Raw genomic sequence first — 17,541 nt, 5'->3', positions numbered from 1 at the left:
TTTTCATATCATTCTCTTAAATTCTGTATCACCTCAAGCCTTGTATCTTGAAGGTACAAAGGCCCTTCCAGATGCCAATGAAGTTCCTCCCCAAAAGTGATCACAACTAGATACTTAACTCCAATGATAATTTTATTCATTTTGGGTGGTTTTATCTGTAATTGTAATGTTATTGTCAATAATTGAAGACCTAATTTCGAATTCAGTCAAGAAGAAAGCCATAGGTGCATTCCAGCCTCACTAGCATGCTCTGTTCATTTGTTCAAATTCTGCTTGAATTCTTGACTGATGTCTCATGCTCATGAGTCAAGAAATGAAGAAATTCCACATTCTCATGTTCATATTACTTGTTTATAAAATTGAAGTTGGAATATAGCCTTTATAGTTAAACTGCTATAAAGTTTATATAGTTAAATACACAATTAGATTTATATAGTTTATATAGTTGAACCTACCTCCAACTGGGTGACTTGCAAAGTACTTAAGTCTTCTGTGATTAAGATTTACCAAATTTGTAAAACAAGAATAACGGTAGTATATACCTACTTTATAAATGAGTTAATACTTGTAGAACATAGTATTTGCCAGAATGTTACCTGTATACAGCACGTACTTGAACACTTGATGTAATTATACAGTCCCCTGAATTCATTGATTTTGTTTTCTAGAACTAATCATTTACCTTTAATATTTTCCATTTCTGCGTAATGTTGCTCATTCTGAGTAATGTTGCTGAATAATGTCACTTTGTTCTTAAATATAGGGACAGAATTTCTCCCACTAAAACTTTTGTATGATTAGGATTATATAAACCAATACTGACAAAATCTATGGTGACTGCATCTTAGAAATTTCTTCAAAAATAGCATGTAATATGCAAATAGATTTGAAGTTCTTACAGTTCACCAATGTTTTCTTAGTTTCTGATAATCATTTCATTAGTCTGTATTCTGACTATATACGATACTACTAGTTGTTTATTTTTGTGAAAACATTTCCCCAGTGGCGTGGTCAGCTAATTTCATATTATTTTAGATAACAGAGTAACATTAAAATTTTACTTATGGCAAAAATGAGTGCCCTTGTCTCACTACTTGAATTTAGCCAGGAATAATTCCTGAATCATATTTTTAAAAAACCTTTTTGTGCAGCAACAATCAACCACTTTGTTTATCTCATTGAAAGGACAGTATTTGTAATGATTTACTTACGAGAGTTTTATATGTCATTTTTCCTGATTTCTGAATAAAATTTATAGGATTTATACTAATTACAGGGCACATTACTGTTCAAGAAAACGTGTTTTTCTAAGAATTGTCATTTTATACCTCTTGTGTTCCTTCTACTTTCATTATGACAGTTGATTCTTTTGGGGACCAGTTGCCACAGGAAAAAAGTCTCTTCACAAGTGTCACTCAGCAACAATGTCAGTGCTTAATGCAGAATCTGGCTTTGATTCAGTCACTAATTCTACCTCATTTTCTTTGTTTTTTTTTTTTTTTTTTTTTTTTTTTTGAGACAGGGTCCTACTGTCTCACCCAGGCTGCAGTGCAGCAGTGTGATCTCTGCTCACTACAGCTTCTGCCTCCCAGGTTCAAGTGATTCTCCTGTCTCAGCCTCCCAAGTAGCTGAGATTAGAGGCATGAGCCACTATGCCTGGCTAATTTTTGTGTTTTTATTAGAGACAAAGTTTCATCTTGTTGGCAAGGCTGGTCTTGAACTTCTGGCCTCAAGTAATCTGCCTGCCTTGGCCTCCCAAAGTTCTGGGATTACAGATGTGAGCTACTGTGCCTGTCCTTACCTCATTTTCACATGCCAGCTATGAAGTACTATTAAATCTTCAGTGTGGGTGGTTCTGATCTAAAAAATATTTTGAACTAAAGTGATTAATTTCATGAAGTTTATATCTCTTTGACAATGTAGGCTTTGTACTGGAAAGTACAGGATGAACTTTAAACATCCTACTGTGCCAGAAATTGTAAAAAGTTTTTAGAAAATCCTGTTGACATATCAAAAAGACATAGGATTTGCCTCTCAGTAGTCAAATCTGTGACAATTTGGGCATCAAAATTATTATACTTACGACAGAACTGCTTTACAACATGAGTCCTTTATGTTGATTAAAATAAATGGAGAACAATGCCATCTAAAAACATAGGAAAAAACAACAGATGATAAAAGAAGCAGCTGAAAGTCTAATAAGAAACAAATTACTGACGTAGTGTCAAAGTATCCTTCCAGTTTTTACAAAGAGAAAAATACTAAATTTTCAGTGGAGAAACGTGGCAGGAACACCTTAATTAAGTGAGCTAAGTTAAAACATAGTTAATAAAGGATACACTGACCAGGCTTCTTCTGATAATATGTGAAATGAATATACGATATTTTTGGGGTATTTTGTTCAAATCATGCAAAACCTGAATCTATAGAAAATACAGAATGCAAATTGAGTGGCGTTAAGTGGCTTTATTCTTTAAAATGGTCAAGATAAACACAAAAAAGGTAAAAGGAAACTTTAGGTAAAAGAAAGCTACTTGTAGTATATGAGCCAGAGTTTTATTCTAGACTTGCAGAAAAGAAAGCATAAAGTGATGACATTATTGGTACACTTCATTAAGTTTCTAAATATACCATGGATCTGATAGCAGACTTGTTGGCATCTTAAAACCTGGTAAATATACTGTGGTTATGAAAGATGTTATGTGGTTGATCCTTGAACAACACAGGGTTAGGGGCCACCCTACGAAGTCAGACACCCCACAAAGTCAGAAAATCCATGTGTAACTTTTGACTCCCTCAGAATTTAATTACTAATAGCATACTGTTGACTGGAAAGTATTAATGATAACCAAAACAGCTGATTAACACATATTTTGTATATTTATGCATATTGTATACTATATTACAATTAAGTAAGCTAGAAAAAAGAGATGTCACTGAGAATATTGTAAGAAAGAAAATACCTCTACTGTTCATTAAGTGGCAGTGCATCACCCTGAAGGCCTTCATCCTGGTTGTCTTCACATTAAGCAGGCTGAGGACAAGGAGGAAGAGGAAGGATTGGTCTTGCTGTCTCAGGGGTGTCAGTTGAGGAAGAAATGGAATGCGAGGCAGGAAAGGCAGGCACACTCTGTGTAACTTTAGGGAAATATTATTTCTGTCTGATGTTTTTGCTTTGTCATGTCTCAAAAAATGTTTCTATACAGCAGGGTTCCCCAACCCCTAGGCCAGGGACCATGATGGGTCCCTGGCCTGTTAGGAACTGGGCTACACAGCAGGAGGTCAACGGCAGATGAGGGAGCATTAGCTCCTGAGTCTTGCTTACTGTCAGATCAGTGGTAGCATTAGATTCTGATAGGAGCGGGAATCCTATTGTAAACTGCACATGCGAGCTATCTAGGTTGAGTGCTCATTGCACCTGATGCCTGATGATTTTATGTGGAACAGTTTCATCCCAAAACCATCCCCACCCCGTTTGTGGAAAAATTTCTTCCAAGAAACTTGTACCTGGTGCCAGAAAGGTTGGGGACTGCTGCAGTATAGTACCAATCCATCCTGCACCATTTGCTGTAGTTTCAGTACCTGTATTATGGAAGTCCATGTTATAAAAGAAGGCAAAAGCAGTCTTTAGTAATCAGAATCTTCTGCCAGCTTGTTTAATGTCAGTTTGTTTTCTGTCAGTGCTTCTACTACTTCCTCATTGTCTGTCACTGGTTCAGAAGCATTCATTTCCACTAAGTTGTCCTTTGTTAATTCCTCTGGTGTAGTGTCTGTTAGCTCTTGAATTTGTCCAAGATTCATATCATGAAACCGTTAACCCATCTGGTTTTTGCTGTTTGCATGATCTCTTTCATGATTACCTTAATGAGCTCTGTTGTAAATCCTGTGAAGTCATGCACAACATCTGGACATAGTTTTGAATGTGTTGTTTCCAGCCTGATGGCTTTCATCACCTTTTCTGTTACAATGATGGCATCTTCAGTGGTGTAATCCTTCCACATTTTCATGATCTTCTCTCTGTTAGGGTTCTGTTAGACAGTATTGACAGTCCTTTCTAGAGAGTACCACGTGTAATGAGCCTTAAAGTTCGTTATGACTTGCTGATCTAGAGGCTGAATTACAGACATGTTTGGGGGCAAGCAGACCACATTGATGCCTTTGTCTAGAGGCATTGTCTAATTTTAAAACAACACTAAAGGAAACCCATTACTGGCAAGGTAATTCCTGACTTCAGGGACACAGCTTTGATGGAACCAACCCAGAGAAAGGGTTCTTCTAGTTGTCAAGCCTTCTTGTTGTGCAACCACAAGACTGGCAGCTGGTGTTTATCTTTTCCTTTCAACGTGGAGGATTAACACTTTATAGGAAAAGAGACATCCTGATCATTAGCCTGACTGCATTTACAGTTAGCATACTCTTTCCTGCCTTAAATCTTAGTACTTGCCTGTTTCTTACTAACAAATGTCCTCTGTGCCTTTTTTTTTTCTTCCAGAATAGGGCACTTTCATCTGCATTAAAAGCCTGTTGAGGCAGATAATCTTTTCTCAATAATTTTACGAATGTCATCTGGGAACTCAACTGCTGCCTCTTGGTTGGCAAAAGCTGCTTCTCCTGTTATCTTGATATTTTTAAAGACAAACTGCTTTCTGAAATTATCACATCATCCTAAGCTGGCAATTCTCCAGTTTCAAATCCTTCACCTTCCTTTTTGCTGGGTCTGACCCACAGACTCGGGCCAAGCAACGGATGAGAAAATGTACGCAGACACAGGTTTTTTTGCCTGGGCACCCCAGGAGGGTGCTGTAAAGAGTCACAGCAGTTGCAGCCCTGAGAAGTGGGCATTTATTTACTACAGATTTAATGACAAAGGCTTTGAGTCAACACAACTTGTGGGTAGTTACCAGGAGAGGGCAGTCCTGCACGCGGATGATTAAAGGCCAGGTTCTGAGGCCTAAGTAGACCTAACTTACCTAGATCAATTCCTTTACACTTCTTTATTTTCTACCTTTTGCACTCAGGCTCTGGATAAGAGAATTTGGCTGCCTTCAGCCAAATTATCTTTCAAAGCTTTTGCAAAACCTCCCAGCCTTCCATGAAGGTTTGCATCTTTTCCTATAATTTCTTCTTATAATTTCTCCCACTACCCTGACTGAACTCCTACACCTTTTGCTTTAAGCTGTCATATGACTTTGATTTTTCCCATTATATTAGTCTAGAAGTGTGCCTTTTTTGTAGCAGTCTTGCTCAAGAAAATTGCATTTTCAATACAAAATTGAAGATATTTCACAAAAGTGCAAAGTTTGTTCCTATTGGCATAGATGCAATGACGGCTTCATGAAGAGTGTGTGTGTGTGTGTGTGTGTGTGTGTGTGTGTGTTTACAATGGTCCTTATGCTGAATTCATTTAGCATGAAATGGTGGGCAGTCATGGTTGCAGACCTCAGTCTGCAATGCATATCAAACAATTCAGCTTTTTCTTGTGATGTCAACGATTTTCACTATTTTTGGGGGAGCACATCATTTGAGTCCTCTGGTGTCATTCATTGTTTCCATTATTGCACTAAACACAAAAAATACGTGAGAACTGCAAGAGATTTTTTTTTTTTTTTTGAGACAGAGTGTCACTCTGTCGCTTAGGCTGGAGTGCAGTGGCACAATCTCAGCTCGATGCAACCTCTGCCATCTGGGTTCAAGTGATTGTCCTGCGTCAGCCTTCTGAGTATCTGGGATTACAGGCATGCTGCACCATGCCCAGCTAATTTTTGTATTTTTAGTAGAGACAGGGTTTCACCATATTGGTAAGGCTGGTCTCAAACTCCTGACCTGGTGATCCTCCGTTGTCAGCCTCCCAAAGTGCTGTGATTATGGGATTCCAGGCGTCAGCCACCATGCCCAGCCAAGAGATTACTTTGTACCATGATACATAATTTACTGAAGAGACTAACTGCTCACTCAGGAGTTCAGAATCACACAGCATTTAGAATAACACAGCATTTTAAGTATACTTAGCAACACTGGAGCTCACTGAAATAAACATATTTTAAGTATTCATGACATTTCATTTTTTCTAAAATTTTTTTTTTTGAGACTGAGTCTCACTGTCGCCCAAGCAGGAGTGCAGTGGCACCGTGTCAGCTCACTGCAAACTTCGTCTCCTGGGTTCAAGCAGTTCTCCTGCCTCAGCCTCCCGAGTAGCTGGGATTAGGTGCCCACCACCCTGCCCAGCTAATTTTTATATTTTTAATAGAAATGGGGTTTCACTCTGTTGACCAGGCTTGTCTTGAACTCCTAACCTCAGGTAATCTGCCTGCCTTGGCCTCACAAAGCGCTGGGATTACAGGTTTGAGCCACCTTACCCGGCCTTTTCTAATTTTTTTTTCGATATTTCTAAGCTATGTTGTTCATCTGTTTTCTCTAATTGTCACAAATTTTCTAAAAATTTTCCAGTACTCATCATTTATTTAAAAAGATCCATATATATTAATGATTAGACCAGTGCAGTTCAAACCCATGTTGTTCAGGGGTCAACTGTACTTGTTACTGGGAAATAAACACAACTTTAAGGAATAAAATTAGATGATGTGTCCAGCTTACCCTTCAAATGGTTCATTAAAATGACATATACATATAAACAGAGATACCTGTAAGAACAAACAGGCAACATCTAAACAGTCGATATATCTGGATAAACAATAGTTCATTGTATTACTTTGCACCTCGTCTATAAATTTGAAATTATATTAAAGTGTAAAGTCATACACATAAACCACCCCCATGCCACACACTCCCCCTCAAGAAAAAAAAATAGCTTTTAGTTCAAAGCCTGTAGGGGATGAAAAAGTACCTCAAGTGCCAGTCTGATGTTTAAACAGATGTTTCAATATCAGTGGTCAGAAAAACAAGAAAACATATATGCAACTGAAAGTCTTTTTATATTATTGTCTCAGATTTTTAAAGAAAACTTGAGGGTCTGAGATGCGGTGCAATCTGTCAGTCTCATGGAAATAAGCTGTACGTTTTTACAACTGTTGGCAGGTGTTCCTGTATATAGAAGTAAAAAGCCACGAGTCAAAATATGTGAGATTCCTTTCTTCTCTAAATAGTGCACATTCTAAACATTCTATTCCATCTTTATTGCAAGTCAAGATTTTGCTTCTAATTGAAGTTTCACAGAAAGAACAAATCTTGCCATTTTGAAGATTTGGGTGCTTTTACCAATTCCAGTAGGAACTCACACAATTAACATTTTTTTGGCACCAAGTGTGAATGTTACAAGGTCGAAGAGATGTATACCTGAGAAATACCTGTGTCTGTTGCAGAAGAAAAACAACATATTTCTCCCACACTATGTTTAAAAGTTTTGGGATAAAGGTCTTTCATTCCTGACAACACTTGGTATTGGCATGTATTTCAACTGTCTTCTGTTTAATCTCACGGTCATTTTCAGGCATATGGTTTTTATCATATTCTTCTAATGCTTTTGTTTTGTTACTTTTATTTTGCTAGGTATTGGGATAAGCCACTTTAGGGTATTTTTCTTTAAAACCATGGCTTTTGTGTTGGAATAAATTCATATTTTAGTTGAGTGTTACCTTTTGAATAAGTGTGTGTGTGTGTGTGTGTGTGTGTGTGTGTGTGTCTCTGTGTGTCTGTGTGTGTTTGAGATGGAATCTTGCTCTGTCACCTAGGCTGGAGTGCAGTGGAGTGATCTTGGCTCCCTGCAACCTCTGCCTCCCACATTCAGGTCATTTCCCTGCCTCAGCCTCCTGAGTAGCTGGGACTATAGGCGTGTGCCACCACACCCGACTAATTTTATATATGTTAGTAGAGACCATGTTGGCCAGGATGGTCTCGATGTTCTGACCTTGTGATCCACCCGCCTCTGTTTAGCAAAGTGCTAGGATTACAGGCGTGAGCCGCCGCGCCCAGCCAGGACAGTAGCTTTGAACTTAATCTTTGCTGTTTAAAATGTATTCACAGGCCAGGCATGGTGTCTCACGCCTGTAATCCCAGCACTTTGGGAAGCCAAGGCAGGCAGTTAATGAGGTCAAGAGATCAAGACCATCCTGGCCAACATGATGAAACCCCGGCTTTACAAAAGTTATCTGGTCATGGTGGTGTGTGCCTGTAGCCCCAGCTACTTGAGAGGCTGAGGCAGGAGAATCACTTGAGCCCGGGAGACATAGGTTGCAGTGAGCCAAGATCACGCCACTGCACTCCAGCCTGGCAACAGAATGAGACTCCATCTCAAAAAAAAAAAAAAATTCTTTACAAACACTGAGATTTTCACCCAGTAGATAATGTTAATAAAGTAAATCAAAAGCATTTACATATTTTATATTAAAAAATAAAGATTACTGATATAGGCTAGGCCTAGTTTCCAACACAAGTATTTATAATCATAATGACAGGGTAGGTTTTTCAGAGTATCTGAGACTGTTTGAGCCAGTTCATACCCTGGTGATTGAGATACCCATATGATAACTTTGTAAAATACAACAGCATTTTCTGTCATCTTAATTTCTTTGAGTGAATAAAGAAGTGATGTTTTTAATGTTGAAATACTTTGCCTTCTAAGAAGGAAGGAAATAACTTTGCCTACAAAGAAGGAAGGAAAATGGAAACATGATGGTAAAAAAACATAGGCTGTACTCACAAATTGCGCCAGTGTGTTTGATGAATGAAGGGGCAATTACACTAAAAAAAATTTTTGAAAACATGTTCAGCAGGTTATATTTCTCTTTTGACTGTGTTAAAAGTGACTGTGTTTTTGTGGGAGTAAAGGGTTTAAATGAACATACCATAATTACAAGTTGCCTGTTAAAGAGAATGATTATTAACTTAATAATTTCTTTTTACGTAAGTCAGTAATGTTGTGGATATACATGTGTATAATGCATAATTTTTGTTTACTTGCAGATCATGAAGACTATGATCCACAAACAGTGAGGCTTGGAAGTCGATACAGTCATGTTCAAGAAGTTCAAGAACGACTAAACTTCCTTAGGTTTGTTTTAAACAATCAGTGCTATTCTTTTAAGGCACTGCAGTAATAAGGAATGCGTGGTTATTCTGTATTTATTTTTTCTTTTTGAGACAGGATCTCATTCTGTCATTCAGGCTCAAGTGCAGTGGGGCAATCTAGGCTCACTAAAGCCTCAACCTCTCCAGGCTCTGGTGATCTTCCCACCTCAGCCTCCCGAGTGGCTTGCGAATATTTTAACAATGATAGAGACAAAAGCAACCCCTAACTATATATAATAACATTACTTTAGATGGCACAAGGAAAATTGTCTGTCCTTTAAGCCAAACCTATGTTCCAAACTGAATTTACTCAGTAATACATAGCTTTTAATGACATGTATTTTTTTATGTTACTCAGTAATACATAGCTTTTAATGACGTGTATTTTTTTGTGTTACTCAGTAATACATAGCTTTTAATGACGTGTATTTTTTTATGTTACTCAGTAATACATAGCTTTTAATGACATGGATTTTTTTATGTATGTATAGCTTGAATATTGAGAGATCTCTTAGAAATGCAGTTTACCATACCATTGCAAGAAAAGTTGCCAGAACTATTTGTCAGTGTTTTATAAAATTTACTGAATTCATTATTGTTCTCTATTAATTCTGGGATTAGTTTTCTTTTTACAGAGCATGTAATTCTGTTTGCTGATGAATCAGATAATTTGTGGGACAATATTTATTTGACATAAAGTCTGTTTTTTTTTTTTAATTCAGTCAGTTCATAACTATTGAGGATTTTATGGTCTGCCAGATTGATCTCATCTTTATTACAGGATTTCAGTTTGCAAAATATTCCAGTGTCAGGTTTTCTGACAGTTGTAGTACCTTTTTTTTAACCACATGGAAAAACAATCTCTCTCTTTTTTTTTTCTTTTTTTTTTTTGAGACGCAGTCTGGCTCTGTCGCCCAGGCTGGAGTGCAGTGGTGCCATCTTTGCTCACTGCAAGCTCCGCCTCCCGGGTTCATGCCATTCTCCTGCCTCAGCCTCCCGAGTAGCTGGGACTACAGGCGCCCGCCACCACGCCTGGCTAATTTTTTGTATTTTTAGTAGAGACAGGGTTTCACCGTGCTAGCCAGGATGGTCTTGATCTGCTGACCTCGTGATCCACCCGCCTTGGCCTCCGAAAGTGCTGGGATTACAGGCGTGAGCCACTGGTCCCGGCCAACAATCTGCCTCTTAACATTGAGTATCTCTTCCACAGTGAGCCATTGTTTTTGGTAAATGTGTTCCTTAGGTTTATTGGATTGGAAAAATTAGTTAGAATTTATTCATTCTGTTAGTAAAGTTTAGAATCAGATGACCTTCCAGAGTTCATATTACAGTACTACAATTAATCGAAGGGGGAAGCTATAAGAGCTAATGCCAGCTATATATATTTCGCCTTGTGCTAATCACTTTACTCATCATGACAACCTTGTGAGGCAGGTGTTAACTCCTCATTGGGATTCCATTTGGAGAAAACAAACTGCTTTGAAATCACACAGTTGGTATATGATAGAGACAGGATTACCCATATAGAAGTTTTTAAAAGTGTCTGCCCAATGACACCGGTGAATTTTCAGACATTTACACTGAAACCTTAGTTTACAAACTGCTGTGTTTCATCTTGCTGGATCTCTTGTTGCTCATTTATAAATTAGGATGAGAGTGATTATGTAGATTTAATCTAGATGGTCCCTTCATGCTCAGCACTCTTACAGAGATATTAACAACCTAAAATTAAGATCCAGGCCAGGCGCGGTGGCTCAGACCTGTAATCCCAGCACTTTGGGAGGCCGAGGTGGGCGGATTACCTGAGGTCAGGAGTTCGAGACCAGCCAGGCCAACATGGTGAAACCGGGCCTCTACTAAAAATACAAAAATTAGCTGGGTGTGGTGGCACACGCCCGTAATCCCAGCTACTCAGGAGGCTGAGGCAGGAGAACTGCTTGAGCCTGGGAGGCAGAGGTTGTAGTGAGCCGGGATTGTGCCACTACACTCCAAACTGGCCGACAGAGCGAGAGTCTGCCCAAAAAAAAAAAAAAAAAAAAAAAATTAAGATCCAGAAGAAGAAACCTTCTGATATTAAATAAAAACACCACACTCTTTTTGGGAATAAAGCCACTGTCATTTTGTTAACTGTGAAGTTATTATTCAAATTAAAATAAACTTTTTCCTTTCATCTTCATTCATAGAAATAGTAGACAGAGTGGGTGGAAGAGTGGTAAGAGAAAGTAGAAGCCAACCAAATAAAGAGACTGCTTAATCATTGTTTTATTGTAGTGAACTAATAAATAGTGAAACAACTAAAAAGCTTGAGGACATCACTGAGGACACACTAATGATTACAGAGATAGACATAATTTTTAATTACTGGCAGATTTTTTGTTTAATATGGCTAGTTATTAGTACAATATTTTCAGAAATAGAAGCAGTTTAAGCAGCTTTATATTCATGGTGATATTTAGTTATCTCTGAAAGTCATTTCATGTAATAACCTTATTTTGCAATGATGTAATTTAAGAGAGAGCTAAATCAGTATTGGGGTTTCAGAAGGTGAGCTGAAAATGAGAAGTCTTCTTACTTAGGGCACATCACCCAGGAAAGTTGCTGGCATTTTGTAGCTGCCTCATATATATTTGTTAAACAAATGAATACTTGACACATTTTAAATTCCAGATATGTGTTTAACAAATTATTTTGAAAGAGTTAATATATTTAAAGCTGTAATTAAAATGTAATTGTGGGAAGTATTATGTTGTGCCTGTCAAAACTTGCTTTGCAGGAAAAAACTATGTTGACCCTAATTACTGATTTATGTTTCCCCAAGATTTTTGCTGAAGGATGGCCAACTGTGGCTCTGTGCTCCTCAGGCAAAACAAATATGGAAGTGCTTAGCAGAAAATGCAGTTTATCTTTGTGATCGTGAAGCCTGTTTTAAGTGGTATTCCAAATTAATGGGAGATGAACCAGACTTGGATCCTGATATTAATAAGGACTTCTTTGAAAGTAATGTGCTTCAGCTTGATCCTTCCCTTTTAACTGAAAATGGAATGAAATGCTTTGAAAGATTTTTCAAAGCTGTCAATTGTCGAGAAGGGAAACTAATAGCAAAAAGAAGATCCTATATGATGGATGATTTGGAATTAATTGGACTAGACTACCTTTGGAGGGTAAGTCAGCAGTAAGAACTTTCGTTCGCCAACATTGTACTTAAGGTTACTTTTTAATAATAATTCAGGAGGCATAATTTTGCCTGAGAATTTCATGTATATATTCTGTTTTGATGCTTGTCCTAGAAATCTAGGCATGCAAGGGTAATTGCTCTTCTTTACCTTCTATATTTTGTTTATTACTAGTTTTTTTCTCTCACCCTGTTGTACTAACTTAGAATCTGTCACCCTTTTCAGATGTATAGAATTATAGTAGGCTGAGTGCGATGTCTCATGCCTGTAATCCCAGCACTTTGGGAGGCCGAGGCGGGCAGATCACAAGGTCAGGAGATCGAGACCATCCTGGCTAACACTGTGAAACCCTGTCTCTACTAAACATACAAAAACAGAATTAGCCAGGCATGGTGGTGGGTGCCTGTAGTCCCAGCTACTTGAGAGGCTGAGGCCTGAAGAATGATGTGAACCTGAGAGGCGGAGCTTGCAGTGAGTTGAATACGTGCCACTGTACTCCAGCCTGGGGACAGAGTGGACTCTGTCAAAAAAAAAAAAAAAAAAAAAAAAAAAAAGAAAGAATTATAGTAACCCTCTACACGCTAACTACATCTTCTATTCACCCCTCCTTTGTAGAAGTTATTTTCTCTTTTTTATATAAGATAAGTCTTGAAGTTTATATATATTTGATGCTGACATGAACGATGGACAGAAGACTATTACTAGGATATGATTATGAATCAGTACCTTTATTGATATTGTTCACTTTGTATATATTTAAATAGCTGGAATAAATGTTGCATGCTCATAAAGCTAACTTTCCCATATTAATAGTATAATGTATCTTGTTGCCATCTTAAAATATCTAATCTGTTGTGTCACAGCTTATATTTTCGGTTTTATTATTTACTTATTCTGTGGACAAACTTTATGTAAACTGAGAAGCTGCTATGGTGTTCCATTAAAACCAGTGGTTTTGAAGCATTTTAACTAGTAGTAACTCCTGTCAATTAAAAAATTACATACAGGTAGTGGAAGTAAGAGAGGAAAGCTTGCCTTTCTTTGCTTAGTTTCCCATTATTCATTTCCTTTCTCTCTTCAAACTCCCCAAATTTTCATTCCTGAAATACTCTAAGGTGCAAGGATTCTAAACTTAGTTTGAAAAACACTGATTTATTAAATGATTGGTAAGATTTACAAAATGATTGATCAAAGATTTACAAAAATTGCTGGGGCCAGCAGGATAGCTCTATGTTAAATAGTATTTCTTGCACCTTTTTTTTTTTTTAGCATACTTGAATTACCCCTTGAAAACCTGACAGCTTGACTACCAAGTTGACGAGTTAAATAATATGACTTGAAGTATTTCTCTTTCATTCTTAAGCAGACAGCTTTGTTCAGAAAACTCATATTATTTATTAATCTTTGAATTCTTAAGATCACTTACTTTATATTGAGTATCAAAATCAACTTATCTTTAAGTTATTGAAGATTATATTAAAAATAATTAAGGATATGATTTAAATTTAAATACCAAATTAAACTGTATCTTGAATGGTTTTAATACTATAATATTTTTGGAACCAGGTTGTGATTCAGAGTAGTGACGAGATTGCTAACAGAGCTATAGATCTTCTTAAAGAGATATACACAAACCTTGGCCCAAGATTAAAAGTCAATCAGGTGAGAATTGAAGTGCTTAAAAAGATCCACAACGATTGGGTTAAGTTGTTGGGTAGTATATTTTTTAACCTGAAAATAACTAGAAAATAATTTTTAACTCTTGTCAAAAATATTTTTTCAGTGTTTAATCCACTTTTCTCCCTTACCCAATGCTGACTAAAGGAATGTTGCTTTGATAATTATCCTTAGGTGATTGAAATAATTTTAAATGTAATTATTCATTATTGTATGTTGAGATGGCCAGAATTTTGTCTTAGTTTGGCTTTTTGTCTAGGCATTTGTTTTTGTTTGTTTGTCTTTCTGAAAGAGGGTCTCACTATCACCCAGGCTGGAATGCAGTGGTGCAGCCACAGCTCAGCTATAGCTTGGAACCCCCAGGCTCAAGCTATCCTCCTGCCTCCGATTATAGGCGCACACCACCGCGCCCAGCTAATTTTTTTTTTTCGTTCTTGTTGTTAGAGATGAGACCTCACTATGTTGCCAGAGCTAGTGTCTAACTCCTGGCTCATGCTATCTTCCCTCTTCAGACTCCCGAAGTGCTGGGATTACAGGCATGAGCCATGTGTGCCTGACTGGACATTCACTTGTTTTTAATTTTTTTTTTTGAGATGGGGTTTTGCTCTTGTTGCCAGGTTAGAGTGCAATGGCAGGATCTTGGCTTTTTGAACCTCCGCCTCCCAGGTTCAAGCGATTCTCCTGCCTCAGCTTTCCAAGTAGCTGGGATTACAGGTGCCTGCTGCAACACCCAGCTAATTTTGTATTATTTTTAGTAGAGACAGGATTTCACCATGTTGGTGAGGCTGATGTCGAACACCTGACCTCAGGTGATCCACCTGCCTTGGCCTCCCAAAGAGCTGGGATTACAGGCGTGAGCCACCACATCCAGCTGACGTTCACTTTCTAAAAACAAAATTGGTTTATACTTGCTAGTTTCATGTAATCAGTTTACTTTTCAGGAAACTTGTGTTTTATTACTGGGTAAATATGACTATGATTGAGTTACCTTTAAATTGACATTTTACTGCTTTTGATTAGATTGCTGTCACATTTCATTTGTAAACAACTTGGATAATCTGTATTTGGCCCATTATTTATAGGTGGTTATCCACGAAGACTTCATTCAGTCTTGCTTTGATCGTTTGAAAGCATCATATGATACATTGTGTGTTTTGGATGGTGACAAAAACAGTATTAATTCTGCCAGACAAGAAGCCATTCGAATGGTTAGAGTATTAACTGTTATAAAAGAGTACATTAATGAATGTGACAGTGATTATCACAAGGAAAGAATGATTCTACCTATGTCCAGGTTTGTGTGAAGCTGATCTCTAGTGTTAATTTACAATTACTTGATATTTTCTTAGAAAGTTACTTAGGAAAGTAATAATAGGTTAAAAGGAAAGTGGGGGATGTTCTTATTTCTGAATTCCAATATTCTCACCTTTAAACACAGCTGTGTCTTACTTTTAAAAAAGATGCTTTTTGATAGGGTGCATTTTTATTTTGATTTATATTTTGGTAAGGTATTTCACTCATTATTTAACAGTGTCTCTTATTTTTCCAAGTTGTTATCATTCCTTAAGTGTGATAATTTTGCATTTGATGGTTTTTTTATTTGAACGTTCTTAAAAATACAATTAAGAACTGCTTATTCAGCCAGTATGAGAAGGAATATTTTTAAATGGTGTTTGCTAAAATTCCTTTAAATTTAAAAACTAATTACCATAAAATAATTAGATGATCTAATAGTCAGATATTAATATAATCATAAGTTATATACAAATTCTATAGCATGTGATACGAATAATAATCATATAACTAAATCATACAAGTATAACTAAAGTCAGTTACTTATTAACAATTTAATGGCAATTCCAGTTTTGGGAAAAGTTTACAGAATGAGCACAATCACGTTTTTTAAAAGTCTGATTCCACTTTTTTAACTGAAAAAATGTAAAATTGCTTTTTAATGCTGTTTTTTATTTTGCATCTTACCTATCAGAAGAGAATAAAGTAAGCAAGATTATACCAAGATAAATATTTTGGGGTATATTTTGACAGAAACGTGCATTTTAGCATTTTTGTTGTTATGTTCAAGCTGAAACTCATTCCATGTTTGAAAATAGTCTTAGTGAGTTGAGTTTTGTGGCATGAAAATAACTGAAGCATTACTCGTGTCTGTTATGATCTGTCATAAGTAGGAAGCTTTTTTTCAGCCTCCATGGAGACAAGATTAATGACAGAATTCGATTATTGCATTTCCAAGATTGTGATGTTTGTTCAGTGTTTAAAAGAAACATGATGTTCTAAAGATCCTAACTACAAAATAAGTTGTTTTAACTGTCATCCTTTTACTTAATAATAAAATATTAAATTTTCAGGGTTTTTTTTTAGCAGTCTGCTGAATATCATTGTGATTTTTTTTTACTTTTTAAAATTCTTTCTATTTACTTATTTATTTTTCAGAGCATTTCGTGGCAAACACCTCTCTCTTATAGTTCGGTTTCCAAACCAGGGCAGACAGGTTGATGAGTTGGATATATGGTCCCATACGAATGACACAATTGGCTCAGTACGGCGATGTATTGTTAATCATATTAAAGCCAATGTAACCCACACAAAAATTGAACTTTTTGTGGGTGGTGAGCTGATAGATTCTGAAGATGACAGAAAGCTAATTGGACAATTAAACTTAAAAGATAAATCTGTAAGTAAATACAACTTCTAAATAAGTCATGAAACTTAAATGTTGAGGCAATATTTTATTATTTAGTAAATGTCTGTTGAGCATCTAACTATTATGTACAAACTTCTGTGTTGGTATCTAGATTATAATAACCTTGAAGAAGACAGATGTCACAGAACTTAAAGGAACTACAATTAAATGGTTATGTTAGACAGTAATTTTTAAATGTATTTCTAAAATTAAAGCATAAGGTGTATTTTAACCTTTCGATGTATCTAATTCCCATTACTTGTAGAAATGTTTTGTCTTATCTTTGCTACTAAACACACTGTTATTTTCAGCTAATTACAGCCAAACTTACACAAATAAATTCCAGCATGCCATCAAGTCCTGATAGCTCTTCCGATTCTTCAACTGCATCTCCTGGAAACCACCGTAATCATTACAATGATGGTCCCAATCTAGAGGTGGAAAGTTGTTTGCCTGGGGTGGTGAGTAATTCTCTATGCAAAATATGAAGAAACGTGTAGAACAGTTCTTTTTATGAGGAGCTTCATAGATTTATAGAGATTCATAAATAGGCCAAAATGTCAACAGTATAGTCAACTGTTAACTTCTGAGTGAACTTCTTAGTTGTAGGAATTTATAATAAAATTATATAGGTAGAATTAATCTGTTATAGCTTACGTATGGTATTAAATATATAGCTCTAGAAGGTACTACTATATTTTCAGTCTTTTAGGATAGTTTTAAAGAAAAATAGGATGTATTATCTTTCTATGATTCTTAGAAATACATCTCATATGTAAAGGAACAACAGCTTCTACCTTTCTTAGCCTTTCCCTTGGCCTCTTAAAAATTATGCCTACAATTATACCAGTCACTTCAGCATTAGGGAGATTTAAGTCCCTGAAAAAATTGGATTAGGAATTTAATTCCTGAGGGAGTGAGGGGCTTTTTGTATAATCAGCATCTGAGTACTATGTGAAACTACAG

At 36.6% G+C, this 17,541-nt stretch overlaps 1 protein-coding gene across 1 annotated transcript in view; it reads left to right on the top strand.

Annotated features, from left to right (window-relative positions):
* The window catches only part of LOC116811479 (probable ubiquitin carboxyl-terminal hydrolase FAF-Y), a 128,554-nt gene that overhangs the window by 20,255 nt on the left and 90,758 nt on the right, over positions 1 to 17,541 (top strand). The window contains 6 exon segments of the mRNA XM_032756511.2: positions 8,920 to 9,007; positions 11,843 to 12,185; positions 13,764 to 13,859; positions 14,957 to 15,168; positions 16,326 to 16,566; positions 16,887 to 17,036. Coding sequence (XP_032612402.2) covers positions 8,920 to 9,007; positions 11,843 to 12,185; positions 13,764 to 13,859; positions 14,957 to 15,168; positions 16,326 to 16,566; positions 16,887 to 17,036 — 1,130 coding nt within the window.

This window comes from Hylobates moloch, unplaced genomic scaffold (genome assembly GCF_009828535.3).
Source record: "Hylobates moloch isolate HMO894 unplaced genomic scaffold, HMol_V3 SCAFFOLD_25, whole genome shotgun sequence".
Taxonomy (NCBI): Eukaryota; Metazoa; Chordata; class Mammalia; order Primates; family Hylobatidae; genus Hylobates; species Hylobates moloch.
Note: the sequence above shows the minus strand (reverse complement) of the source record. Positions and strands in the feature narration are given on the sequence as shown.